This window comes from Sminthopsis crassicaudata, chromosome 1 (assembly GCF_048593235.1).
Source record: "Sminthopsis crassicaudata isolate SCR6 chromosome 1, ASM4859323v1, whole genome shotgun sequence".
Taxonomy (NCBI): domain Eukaryota; kingdom Metazoa; phylum Chordata; class Mammalia; order Dasyuromorphia; family Dasyuridae; genus Sminthopsis; species Sminthopsis crassicaudata.
In genome coordinates this window covers 737,827,220-737,840,185 of record NC_133617.1, presented here as the reverse complement: position 1 = coordinate 737,840,185, position 12,966 = coordinate 737,827,220, and the positions used below count along the sequence as shown (strand labels likewise).

Genomic DNA, 12,966 nt, shown 5'->3' with positions numbered 1-12,966 from the left:
GACTTAGTAACTTGTTTTCTTGTGCAAAGAGTATATGATTGGCAAACACTATGCTTAATACTTTGGGAAAACATTGCAAATTTCTTGATTTCAGGCTCTTAAGAGGTGATGGATGTGAGAGAAAGATCTCATAAAACATATTTTATTTATTTTTGGAAAAGTTGTCACCCCCCCCAGGAACATGGTTCTTGTTCCAATAGAGTGTTCCTCCCCTTCCCCATTAGAATCATCCTTTGTAACTTAAGAAAGTTACACATCAGCAAAATAGATCAGCTCTGAGGGCAGCTAGGTGGTGCAGTGGGTAGAGTACCAGCCCTGAAGTCAGGAGGAGCTGAGTTCAAATCTGGTCTCAGACACTTAACACTTCCCAGCTGTGTGACTCTGGGCAAGTCACTTAACCCCAATTGCCTCAGCAAAAAAATAAATAAATAAATAAACAAAATAAATCAGCGCAGCTAGAAAAGCATCACAGTGTGAAGAGAAAAAGCATTTCTATAAGGTTTGAACTGAGGTTCAGTGATTTGTCCAGGGTCACACAGCTACTAAGTGTCTGAGACAACACTAACCTTCTTTGAGGCCCAATAGCCATCGTGCTATTTTGTTCTCTGACAGAATTAGAACCAAAGACTTAATTGTCTCCGAGCCCATTTGAACTAACTACTACATCACTCAGTCTCTAAACAAACATAACTAATTAGAGACAGGTAAATACATGGCAAGGACAAAAGGGTACTTTGGTCAGAGGACAATAGGATGAAATGTCACCTGAGTCAGGAAAGAGTCCGCTTGGAGAAGTGGATAAGGGAGCAGGGTCTGAGCCAGGTTTTGGAGCGGGGCAGAGTCTTGCCCTTTTTAGATATCATGACCCACCACCGTAGTATGGAGAAACCTAGGGCTTCTCCCTTTCTCAGAATCATGTTTTAAAATAGTTGAAATATTTCATTTCAGCTACAGATTAGTGAAAATAAAGATACAAGTTCACAGCCCCTTAAACATTGGAGTTTTCTAGTCCTCCTGGTTAAGAGAGAGATTTAGGAGAAGAAAAAGATGAATGCTGTCTACAAAAAGAAAATCAGATGGCCCCAAACATGATTATAGAATGGAAGTTCCTTCCACACGGAGCTCTCTTGACCACCCTCCCTCCATGAGAGTGCCTTTTCTCCCATCACTTATGTTCTACTGATAGAGAGTAAGTAAGCGCTTGAGGGTAGGGGACTGTTTCTGACTATCATCTAGAGTTTAGCGCTGTGCTCAATCAATAAGTGTTTGTTGAAAGCTTGCTTCTGTTCTGTGTATATTTCAATATGTCCCTTTTGTCTCCTTCCAGTAGAATATGAGCTCTTTGAGGGCAGGAACTGTTCATCTTTGTTTTCCCATGCCCAGCACCCAGAGAGATGCCCGATATATAAGAAGGGCTTAATAAATGACTCTTGATTGCTTGGCTATTTATCTCCCCGGTCAGCATCTACCACACAATTGGATAGTGTAGATCAGTGGTCCTCAAACTTTTTAAATAGGGGGCCAGGTCACTGTCCCTCAGACTGTTGGAGGGCCGGACTAGAGTAAAAACAAAACCTCATACTCTGTCTCTGCCCCTCAGCCCATTTGCCATAATCCAGCGGGCCGCATAAACGTCCTCAGCGGGCCACATCTGGCCTGTGGGCCGTAGTTTGAGAACCCCTGGACTGTAGAGCCTGGACCAGGGATTTCAAGGATACAGAGAACTAGATAAAGAAAGTTCCTCTATCAAATCACATTAGGAACTTCTGTTAATAAATCATGAATGGGGCAGCTAGGTGGTTGCAATGGATAGAGCACCAGCCCTGAAGTCAGGAGGACCTGAGTTCAAATTTGACCTCAGACACTTAACACTTCCTGGCTGTTGGACCCTGGGCAAGTCACTTAACTCCAATTGCTCCTGCACATAAATAAATTAGAAAGTCATGAGAATAAACCCCCCAAAACTGAAATAGTTTTAGAAAGAAATTTACATGGTAGAGGAGGAAAGCAGGAAGAAGGCTCCCTCCTCAGTTCTGAGAGGTTCACATCGTCCAGGGTTTCTGAGGATTCCTGCACTGAATAACTTACACAGAGGGCATTTCCCAGGTTAGTTCAGGGAAATGATTATTTGTAAGCATAAACATTCAAATTAAGGATTGAATTTTAAATTTTAAATTTGGGGAACCCAAAACACTGGCATTGGTTTGATCCCAGTCTGGGTAAGGTTCCCTGTAGCAGAATATCCAGTTTGTCCCTAAAGTCAGCCAGTTTCTAGCCACATCAAGCTAGGTTCAAGGAACTTTTAGAAAAAAGGTTTTCTGAACAATATAACAAAATATTTCCTTACACTTCAGTGCAATACATAGATTTTTGTTTGTTTGTTTGTTTTTGTTTTTGTTTTTTTTCCTGAGGCAGTTGGGATTAAATGACTTGCTCAGAGTCACACAGCTAGAAAGTATTAAGTGTCTGAGATCACATTAGAACTCAGGTCCTCCTGACTTCAGGGCTGGGGCTCTACCCACTACACCATCCAGCTGCCCCACTACCTAGTTAGATGGTTGTCTCCAATACTGAAAGATTAAGTGATTTACCCAGTTGTACACTTAATTTGTGTCAGAGATAAGCTTCAAACCCAAGTCTTCCCTATTCTGAGGTCTCTTCTCTATCCACTCTACTATGGCTTCTTCTTCAGGCTTGTTGCTGATTAGTAAAATAGAAATGAAAAAGAAAAACATAAAAGGAACATCATACTACTGTTTGTCCTGCCAAAACATACCTTCTCTCTGTACAGAGAAAACGTTAAGCTAGAACAAATATTACCCATGGCTGCCTGAAAAGGCATTGCAGGTTAGCAACAGTAATTGTGAAGAGATTTGAAACAAAGGCCTCATTTCTCAAACCTGTAGGACACTGGGTCAAATTTATGAAAGACAAGAGCCATTCCCTAGTTGAGAAATTATAAAAAGACAGGAATTTTTCAGATGAACTAATCAAGCTATTTATGGCCATATCAAACAACAACAACAACAAAAACTCAACTTACTATTTATTGGAAAAATGCAAATTAAAACCATGCTGAGGAAGTACCTCATATCTAGTAGATTGGCTAAAAGGCCAGAAAAAGAAAATGACAAATGTTGGAGGAAATGTGGGGGAAATGAGACATTAATGCATTGTTGGTGGAACCATTCTGTAGAGCAATTTGGAACCAGGCCCAAAGGCTATAAGACCTAACAATACCATTAGTAGACATTTATCCCCAAAGATTTTTTTTAAGGAAAAGTAAAAGGACCTATATGAACAATATTGTTGTCTCTTCTCAGGGCAAAGAAATTGAGGGGATGCCCATCAATTGGGGAATGGCTGAAGAAATTGTAGTACTTGATCTTGATACAATACTGATATGGGTGATGTAGACACTGGATGATGGCAGGCACTAAAAATTGGGGTTTGATAAAGTGAGGAACTCACAATGGCCATTCTCTTTGACAAATTATTCAGGGTAAGGGATTTTAGACAAGATCTAGAGATACAATGGACACCACCAGGAATGGGAAACATGAAATAGAGTAGGAGAGCATAAAAAGACAAGTTTTTACTTAATGGAACTCACAATTACCCAGTAGAAAGGGAGCACTCCATGATGTTGGGGCATGTCCTTAGCAGGCTAAATCCTGAAAGGGACTCAGCACTCTAAAAGAGTTGTAAGGAGAAGTGGGGTTGGGAAGCATAGTGGAGTTAGGAGAGATACCACGTGGCATGGTGGGAGGGATAAGGAGAAAAACACCACTCAGAGTGCCATGGGAGCCTGGCCGAAAGGGAGGCAGCAGCCATGGGATAGTGCATAAGTAGATTTTCTAGGGAAAACTTAACCTCAGGGACATGATTGAGATTTTTGACAGGACATGATAAGGTGAGATTGGAGAGCTTGGGAGTTTGACTTGGATTTCTGACTGGATGACCTCCCCAGAGGGTGAGACCATGGAGCTAAATTGTTCCCTCTCGGTACCTTCTTCTTGCTTGCCTCCGGGATCAATTCTTTAGTTTCTCTCTGCCTAACATACCACTCAGGACCTCATCAATACTATTGTATATTATAAGAAACGATAAGCAAGATGCTCTCAGAAAACCCAGAAAGATTTCCATGGGCTCACGTAAAGGGAAATGAACTGGGTACAAAGTAACACAATATTGTAAGATGATCAGCTGTGAATGATTTTGCTGTTATCAGCAATACAATGTTCCAAGCCTACTCTGGAAGGCTTATGGGAAAATGCTATCTATCCCTAGAGAGAAAGAACAGATTGAAGATCTCCTCCCCCCCCTTTTTTTTTTAAACTGTATTTTTCCTGAGGTTTTTTTGGGTGGTGGGGGTAATATATGTTTCTTTCACAACATGACTTTTATGGAAATGTTTTGCATAACTGTACATGTGCCTTCTCCAGGGAGGAAGAGAGAAAATCTGGAACTCAAAGTTTTAAAAACAAATGTTAAAATTGTTTTATATGTAACTGGGGGAAAATAAAATATTAAATAAAGAAATAGAAAAAAAAAATATGGTACCATCTCCCTTGTAGTCAGTCTCCTTTCCTGCTGCCTAGAAAATAATAGGTTCTATTATCTGTTTCTCAGGATTATTATTGAAGGCCCCTTCTCCATTTTTTCAGAGAAGAAAATAAAGGATTTTGAGCAAGGTGACACAGGTCATTTGAAAGCTGGTTTTTTGACTCCATAGCCTTCCCCCCTTCCCCTCATCCCATACTAGCTCTTGAATCTGTTCAACACTGAGCCAAACTTCAGTAGGATCGCGTCTTTTTCCATGTTCCCTTTGTAATATTGTTAGCTCTGAAACTGACTAGGGGAGATCCACTGGAATCCTGCAATAACTCATCAGACTCTTCTTTGTAAAAATGAAAAAAAAATGCATTGATTTAACCTTGATTTCTGTTTGATTTCTTTTTTTTTTTTTCTTTATTTTCTTCCTGATTTCTAAATTCATTTGGGAGTTCTTTCCTCTTCCTCTCTGTATATTTGGGTGTTTTTCCCCCCAAACATGTAGTTTGAAAGATTTTTTTTTCCTTTTTATCCTCTTCAGGTAAAATCAAGCTTTAAAAAGACAAGATGGATCCTCATTTGCTGAGCATGTTTGTCATAGCTGGAGGAACATTGGCCATCCCCATCCTTGCCTTCGTGGCTTCATTTCTCCTGTGGCCCTCAGTGCTGATCAGAATCTATCACTGGTAAGAGAACTAGGTTTGTAATTGATAATTTACAAGGGAATACAGAATGCCTTTGGATCTGCTCATCCAGTATAATATTTGGTATTCAGCAGGTGTGAAATAAATGCTTAATGAGTGACTTATCCTTTAGAGTTTACATCTTTTTTTTTTTTTTTTTTTTTTTCTTGGCTGAGGCAATTGAGGTTGTGACTTGCCCAGGGTGACACAGCTAGGAAGTGTTAAGTGTCTGAGATCACATTTGAACTCAGGTCCTCCTACTTCAGGCACTCTATCCACTTCGCCACCTTGTTGCCGTTTACACCATTTTTTAAAGCATTATTGGAAAATTCATTGAAGGCTCTTATAGAACTGCTCTCCAAAGTTGTTGATTGCCTTTTATTTTTCCCATGAGATTACCCACACTTCCAAATTCACCTACTCTTTTTGTTTCCTCTTATTTTCTTTGAAAAACAAAATATTTCCCTTTTGGTCTGAACCCGTGACTTTATCAGGGTAGGGAGATCCTGGAGTGGAAAGAGATGAAGTGATTTACCTGTGATAAATAAAACAGCCACGATATGTCCAAGCAAAACTTGAATAATAATTATTGTTTTGATGATTATTGTAGCACATTTATATGACCTTTTAAGGTTTGTAAAAAAACATTACAGGTAAAAATCTAATTTGAACCTCACAACAACCTTCAGGCAATTATTATATTATGATCTCCATTTTACTTAAGAAGGAAACTGAGACTGGGGAGCAGTGCCCAGGGTCACTGGGCAAGAATCACAAGGCAAGGGTCACAAGGTAAGAATCAAAGACAGGATGTTAACTTGGGGTCTTCTCTGATTCCAAGTTGAGCTGTCATCAAGCAATTGATCAACAAACATTTATTAAGCATCTAGTATGTGCCAGATACTGTGCTAAGTACTGGGCATATTCACTAGTCTAACCTGCCTTGGGAAGAAGACTTCCCTGACCAAGACCAAGACTGATCAAGAGGTCAGAGATCAACCTGAGTTCAGGCAGTCAAGTCCAACCCTCTCTATCGAACAAACAAAAGCTTGCTTTGGGTCCTTTGGTTTTATTTCAGAGTTATTTCTGACTATATACCACCCACCTCGACATCCAGAATTGACTTCTCCCTCAGAACCAGAAAAAACAGTTGAGCAGTGAAGTTTTTTTTCTTTGAAATATATAAATAAATTGTGTTCTTGGACGTTAAATGTCAACACATGTCCAAGTGCCATTTATTTATATATTTCACAAGAAAGGAATCTAATTAAGCTGGCCCAGGTAGCATTAAAGAGAAAGGAAAAATATTTTTAGCTTTATGCCAAAATTGTTCACTCACATAATGGTGAAGATCACTTTGCTCCAGTCTTCCACAGTCAAGTAAAATAAAGTTTGAGAGCAAGCTTCTTAAACTTTTTCCACTCACCCATTTTCGTTCAAGAAAATTTTCCACATCCGTGGAAATGTGAAAAGATTGCACAACTCAAATATTTACTGCTAACAAATCATAATTTCACAAGCCCCACATTCATTATGAGACTCCACATGGGGTCACAACCCACAGTTTAAGAAGCTTTGTTCTAGACTGGAACGACAGCCTTGGAATGAAGTGACATCTGGGAAGGTCACATCTGGACCCTCACATCTGTCCTCTTTTCTGGCTTTTTCCAGCTTAAATGACGTGTTTGGTTCTTAGCATGCCATGGAAGGCTCTGATCCTTGAAAAAAAAGTTGGTGGGATAGAGGAGAGCTTTTCAAGCAAAAAATGCTTGGGGCTCTACCTCCTTGGAGACTGAGGCTGTAGAGCAGTGGTTGGACTCCTAGCCCAGGACAGCACACCCTTGCCAACTTTTCAAGGGGGAAAAGCTTTTGTTTGTGTCCCTGGCATGGGGCTGTTGAATGGAGAAGCCCATTAAGGTCAATTTGTTCTGGCTTAGAAACTTCATGGAACAGAATGTTGTTCTTTGATGTAGCTAACAATAGGGAAACAGGTGATTATGGGAGCCCCTGTAGCCCTAGTGAATCTTTCTGGGGGGTCGACTGGTTGTAAGCACAGAGAAAATGGGCGTACTCATTCTTGATGCAGTAAAACAGTGAAAAGGATGAACTCTCTCTAGGAATTCCATATACCGATGCAACTATGGCTCCAGTTTCTTCTCCCTACCACTCCTACCTCCATCCTTTCCCCCTTTTCTCCTTTTCTCCAGCATCTAGACACTGGGGATACAGATAATAGCACTTAATGGGGCTTGCTTCTTGCTACTCTCAGAGCATCTGTCCATGGTTCTGAGCATCTTTGAAATGTGTCTAACCCATTTTCATTAAGATGTTGATAGTCAAGGCTGTTGCTGAAGGATTCTGAGGATATTAGACTGTGGAGAGTGATCTCTTAGGTAGCTCAGTCTTTCATGGCAAATGAAAGTAAAAGAGAACTGATTTTTATTGAGTCAGTGGAGCAGAATAGAGAGTACAGCAAGATGTTGACATTGCGTAATATTTTTTTGGTGTTGTTTCAGTTATTCTTGATTCTTTGTGATCTTATTTTAGGTTTGGTTTTTTTTCCCCCTTTGGCAAATATTCTGGAGTGGTTCATCATTTCCTTCTCCAGCTCATTTTACAGATGAGAAAATGGAGACAAACAGGGCTAAATGACCAGCCCAGGATCACACAGCTAGTAAGTGTTTGAGGCTGGATTTGAACTCATGAAGATGAGTCTCCCAGATTCCAAGCTGAGGACTCTGTCCACTGCACTACTTAACTTCATTTTTCTAAATGGGTTTTATTTTTTAAGAAAGCTACCATGGGTAGTGAAGAATGTGATAAAATAAGCAGTTCTCAAAGGATGCAGTTCCTTTAAAAATGATACTAAAGGAAGTGAAACAAGGTTTAAAAAAAAGAAAGAAAGAAAGAAAGAAAGAAAATACCTGCATGGTAAAGAATCCAGACTGCTGAGTTATATCTTCTGACAGAGCACAAAGTGCCTTTTTGTTTATTTAGGTCACTAGGACCTTGGCCAATGTTATTCCAGAAATCAAATACTCTGCTTTTGTGAGAAAGGGGGCTCTTTAATTACAAAATGCCTCATTATTCCAGAGACAGGTTTACATAGTTTGTGCTTCTTCTTTATAAGCTTTTAGCTAATTTTTTCTCTCTCCTGGTTTACAATATTTACAAATGACAGCAGGGGTTCATGATATATGAGCTGTGGTTCCCCTGGGGAGCTAAGGCATTCTTACAAAAGTCTACAAATCCACATTTAATGATTTAGCAGAATGAAGAAGTAAATGTCTTCTCTAGACTAAATAATAAGTCTCATGTACTTGTGTTACTATTTTTATTTTAAAAAGTTTAAAATAATAATAGCTTTTTATTTTAAAATACATTTAGAGATAGTTTTCAGCATTCACTCTTGAAAAACCTTGTGGTGTTGCTATTTTTTAATGATATTATAAACTCATCTTTACATATAGTATTCCAAAGTTTCCAAGTAAGGTAGACATAATCAAAGGTAACAACTGACATTTCCATAGTGGTTCATAGATGTCAATGGTTGTGATTCACAAAATAAATGTAAAAGTAAATCTTCATTGACTGTGAAATTTTCTGAATTTTACATTATGGATAATATCCTGGGCTTGGAGTCATAAAGTCTTGAGTTTGAGTTTTGCTTCAGATATTTATTAGCTCCTCAAGACCCTAAGCAAGTGACACCCTTTCTGAGCCTCTTATTCCTCATCTGTAAAATGAGGATAGTTCTAGCCTTAATACTAACCTCATAGCATTGGTTTGAGGCTCAACTGAGAAGTCTGTAAACTATAAAGAACTGGGTAAATGTCAGGTTTTGTTGCTAATGGGAGTAGCTGCAGTTTTTGCTTTTTGTCCCATATTTTCTCAATCAATGGACATGCAGAGTACATGCAGTGGATAGAACACTGGACTCACCTTCATGGGCTGAAATCCAGCCTCAGACACTCAACAGTTGAGTGACACTGCATAAGTATTTGCCTCAGTTTCCTCATCTGTAAAATGAACTGGAGAAGAAAAGGATAAAATGTTTCAGTATCTTTGCCAAGGAAACCCCAAAATGAAATCATGAAGAGTTGGATGTAACTAACATGAGTGAAAAACCACGAGGATCCTATAAAATTCTTAGAAGTTAAATAAAGGATAGTTCTCTTTAAAGGGGTCAAATAGGTTGGGAACCACTCAATTAGCTCACAGTAATCCACTATAGGAATCTTAGAGAGAATATCGTTTTCCACTTTGACCATTTTTCTCCCTTAGTTTTAAAGGAGGCGGGTCTCAAGGAGAAACTACAACCTTAAAAGCACAAGGGATTGAGTAGTATTCATCTTTTCACTTTGGAATAGAAATAGACCCCTTAGAAAAAACATCTGGGGGATGGATGTAAAAATGGTGAGTTCAAATTCTGTGTTTTACTGGCTGTGTGACCTGAGCAAGTCATATAAACTCTTTATCTGTTTCAGTTTCCTTATCTGTAAAATGGGGATAAAACAGCACCAATTTCTTAAGTGGTCACAAGGAAGATTACATGAGATAATATTTGTAAAGCACTTTGTGAATCTTAGTGCTAAGTCCTGTATTGTTAGAGAAAACATTACTTCTCTGTTGAGAGTAGTTTTGTTAGTTAAAAAAATTGCTTAACCATGAAACTGTGAGAGAAAAAGTGAAGGACAAATGGATGAGGAACTATAATAGACTTTGAAGGAAAGAGCAAAAAGAGGTTATGATATTTTATTAACTTATTTAGACATAAGTAATTATATTGCACATGTAATTAGTAATACGTGTAATTGTAGTTAGCGCAATTACATTGCACATGTAATCTTGACATTTAATAAGTTTATAATAGCAATTTAAAAATTAAGTAGAATTGCTTTAGAAGCTAGCTTCTTTCCATAATTTCTCATTTCAAATGCTTTATAAAATTATTTAATAATAATAACTAGCATTTATATAGTATTTGCAGTTTGCAAAGTACTTTACACGTTATTGGATTTGATCCTTGTAACAAACTGAGGAGGGAGGTACTATTATTATCTCCATATTACGATGGGGAAACTGAAGCAGACAGTGATTCAATGATTTTTCCATGCTCCTGTAGCTAGTGATTGGGGCAGGATTTGAATTCAGATCTTCCTGACTCTGAATATCCAACACTATAGTCACTGAGCCAGATTTCATACGCTGTTCTCCATGTTATACCGCCTCTCAACATTGCTGTTTTTCAAATGGGACAAGACTCAGAGTCCCCGACACCACAATGGATTGCAATCTGGTGTATGTCTCAGAGGACTTGGGGAAATAGACTCATTTTTTTATTACAGCTTTTTATTTACAAGATATACACATGGGTAATTTTTCAGCATTGACAATTACTAAACCTTTTGTTCCAATTTTTCCCCTCCTTTCCCCTACCCTTTCTCCCAGATGGCAGGTTGATCAATACATGTTACATATGTTAAAGTATAAGTTAAATACAATATATGTATACCATATTTTCATTTTTTCAATGAAAGCTTGGCTGGGATGGCTGAAAGATGGTCTTGTTCTTGATTTTAGGAAGTTCTTCAACTGGAATGTGACTGAGGTTCCAAGCTCTAACTCCATGGAAACCACATTCAGTTCAACTCAAAAAATATTATTAAGTATATAGTGCATGTTAGACATCATACTGGGCTCTGGAGAGATCTAATGGTGAGAAGTTCAGAATTGGAATTGGAAGTTGACATTCTCTGTCTGACTCTTCCATGAGCCCATTTAGGGTTTTCTTGGCAAAGACACTGGAGAAGGTTGCCACTCCTTTCTCCAATTCACTTTACAGATGAGGAAACTGAGGCAAACAGGGTGAAGTGATTTGACCAGAGTGTCTGAGGCTGGATTTGAACTCAGAAAGATGAGGTTTCCCGATTCCAAGTCCACTGCTCTGTGCACTATGGCGCCTCCTGGCTGCCCTGGAGTTAGAGGTCCCACTGAACTCCTGGCATTTGTGTGATCCTGGCACCCTCTGAACCTGGTTCCTCATCTGGAAAAGAAATTAGATAAGGGAAGATCTCCCAGATCTCTTCTGGCTTTTCATCTATGGTCGTGCCCTCATAGAGCTTACATTCTACTGGGGGGATACAACATGAATTGCAGTAAAGGAGTAGTTATACGTGTTGTCAGACTCATGTGATAAAATAAAGTTAGGAAACATTACTGAAAATATAAAACTTGGAGATAGAAATCAGTAGGGTTTCAATTTTTTTTTTGCAACAATAATAGGAAAAATTTGTCTTTGATCACCCCTCTTGTGAGCCAGGTTTCTAACCTAGATGATACATCTGTCTGTAGGCAATGTATGGTTTTGTTTTTATTATTATTATTATTATTATTATTATTATTATTATTTTGCTGAGGCATTTGGGGTTATATGATTTGCCCAGGGTCACATAGCTGGGATGTATTAAGTGTCTGGCAGCAGATTTGAACTCAGGTCCTCCTGACATCAAGGCTAGTGCTCTACCCACTGCACCACCTAGCTGCCCTTGTATTTATTCTTACAAATCTCAAAAGCCAGGGTTGGTCACAAAAATGCATCATTGATGCTATTACAGTCACTTTCACCCCTTTCTGCCATTTATTGTTTGCCTGCTACAGGCAAAGGACAATGACAGGAAACTCTATGAGAAAATTTGCTCAAGAGGGGAACATCCTCTAAGCCAGCAATTCTTTTCTTTTTAATTGAAGCTTTTTATTTTGAAACCATATACACGTGTAATTTTTCAACATGACCCTTGCATAACCTTGTGTTCCAAATTTCCCTTCCTTCCTCCCACCTCTTCCCTAGATGGCAAGTAATGCAATATATGTAAAACACGGTAGAAATATATGCCTAATCCAATAGGTGCATGCATATTTATACAGGTATCTTGCTGCACAAGAAAAATCAGATCAAAAAGGAAAAAAATGAGGAAGAAAATAAGATGCAAGTGAACAACAAAAAGAGTGAAAATGCTGCATTGTGATCCACACTTAGTCCCCACATCCCTGTCTCTGGATACAGAGGGCTCTGAAAGCCAAGAATGCTTAAACTTTTTCCACTCACAATCCCTTTTTTCCCAAGAAATGTTTCCATGACCCTGGCTAGAGAGAAGATAGGTGTATAAAAATTGGTACATAAGTCAATCATTTACTGCAACACATTATATTTTATAACCTCCACATATAGTTATGCAACCCCAAATGGGGTCATAACAGTTTAAGAAGCTTTGCTCTAAGCAATGGTTTGGATCTAAGATTAATGCTGCTCACCCCATGTTAAAACTAAAAGTATAATAGACAGCTTGAAACATACTAGTTAAAAAATCTGTTATATGCAAAGGTGGGGAACTATGGGTGAGAAGGACCCTGCATAGAATACCAGACTTGGGGGATGTCTTGGTTAATTTTACTAAACTGTTTTTCCTTCTCTTTTTTGTTGGTTTTGTTTGTTTGTTTGTTTGTTTTGCTCTCTGGGAAGCAGGTTATTAAGAAGGATGGAAAATTAATTGGCATAAAATCAAAGGATCAATAAAAATGTATTTTTAAAAAGATTTTGAGAAAATGGAAAGAATATTTCCTCCAGTCAGAGGATTTGAAGCTTAATACTTCCTGTGTGAATTTGAGCATTTCACCTCACTTGCTTTCAATTTTGCCCATCTGTAAAATGAGAGAGTTAGACTAAATG

At 38.6% G+C, this 12,966-nt stretch overlaps 1 protein-coding gene across 5 annotated transcripts in view; it reads left to right on the top strand.

The window, feature by feature from the left end:
- ABHD6 (abhydrolase domain containing 6, acylglycerol lipase) overlaps positions 1-12,966 on the top strand; it is a 46,230-nt gene that overhangs the window by 12,939 nt on the left and 20,325 nt on the right. For 4 of the 5 annotated variants that reach the window (XM_074284266.1, XM_074284267.1, XM_074284269.1 and 1 more), the window contains one exon: positions 5,096-5,240. In XM_074284266.1, coding sequence (XP_074140367.1) covers positions 5,122-5,240 — 119 coding nt within the window. In that variant the 5' untranslated portion in view covers positions 5,096-5,121. Of the gene's footprint in view, positions 1-5,086; positions 5,241-12,966 lie in introns of all 5 variants that reach the window. The other variant, XM_074284270.1, reaches the window with a different exon arrangement.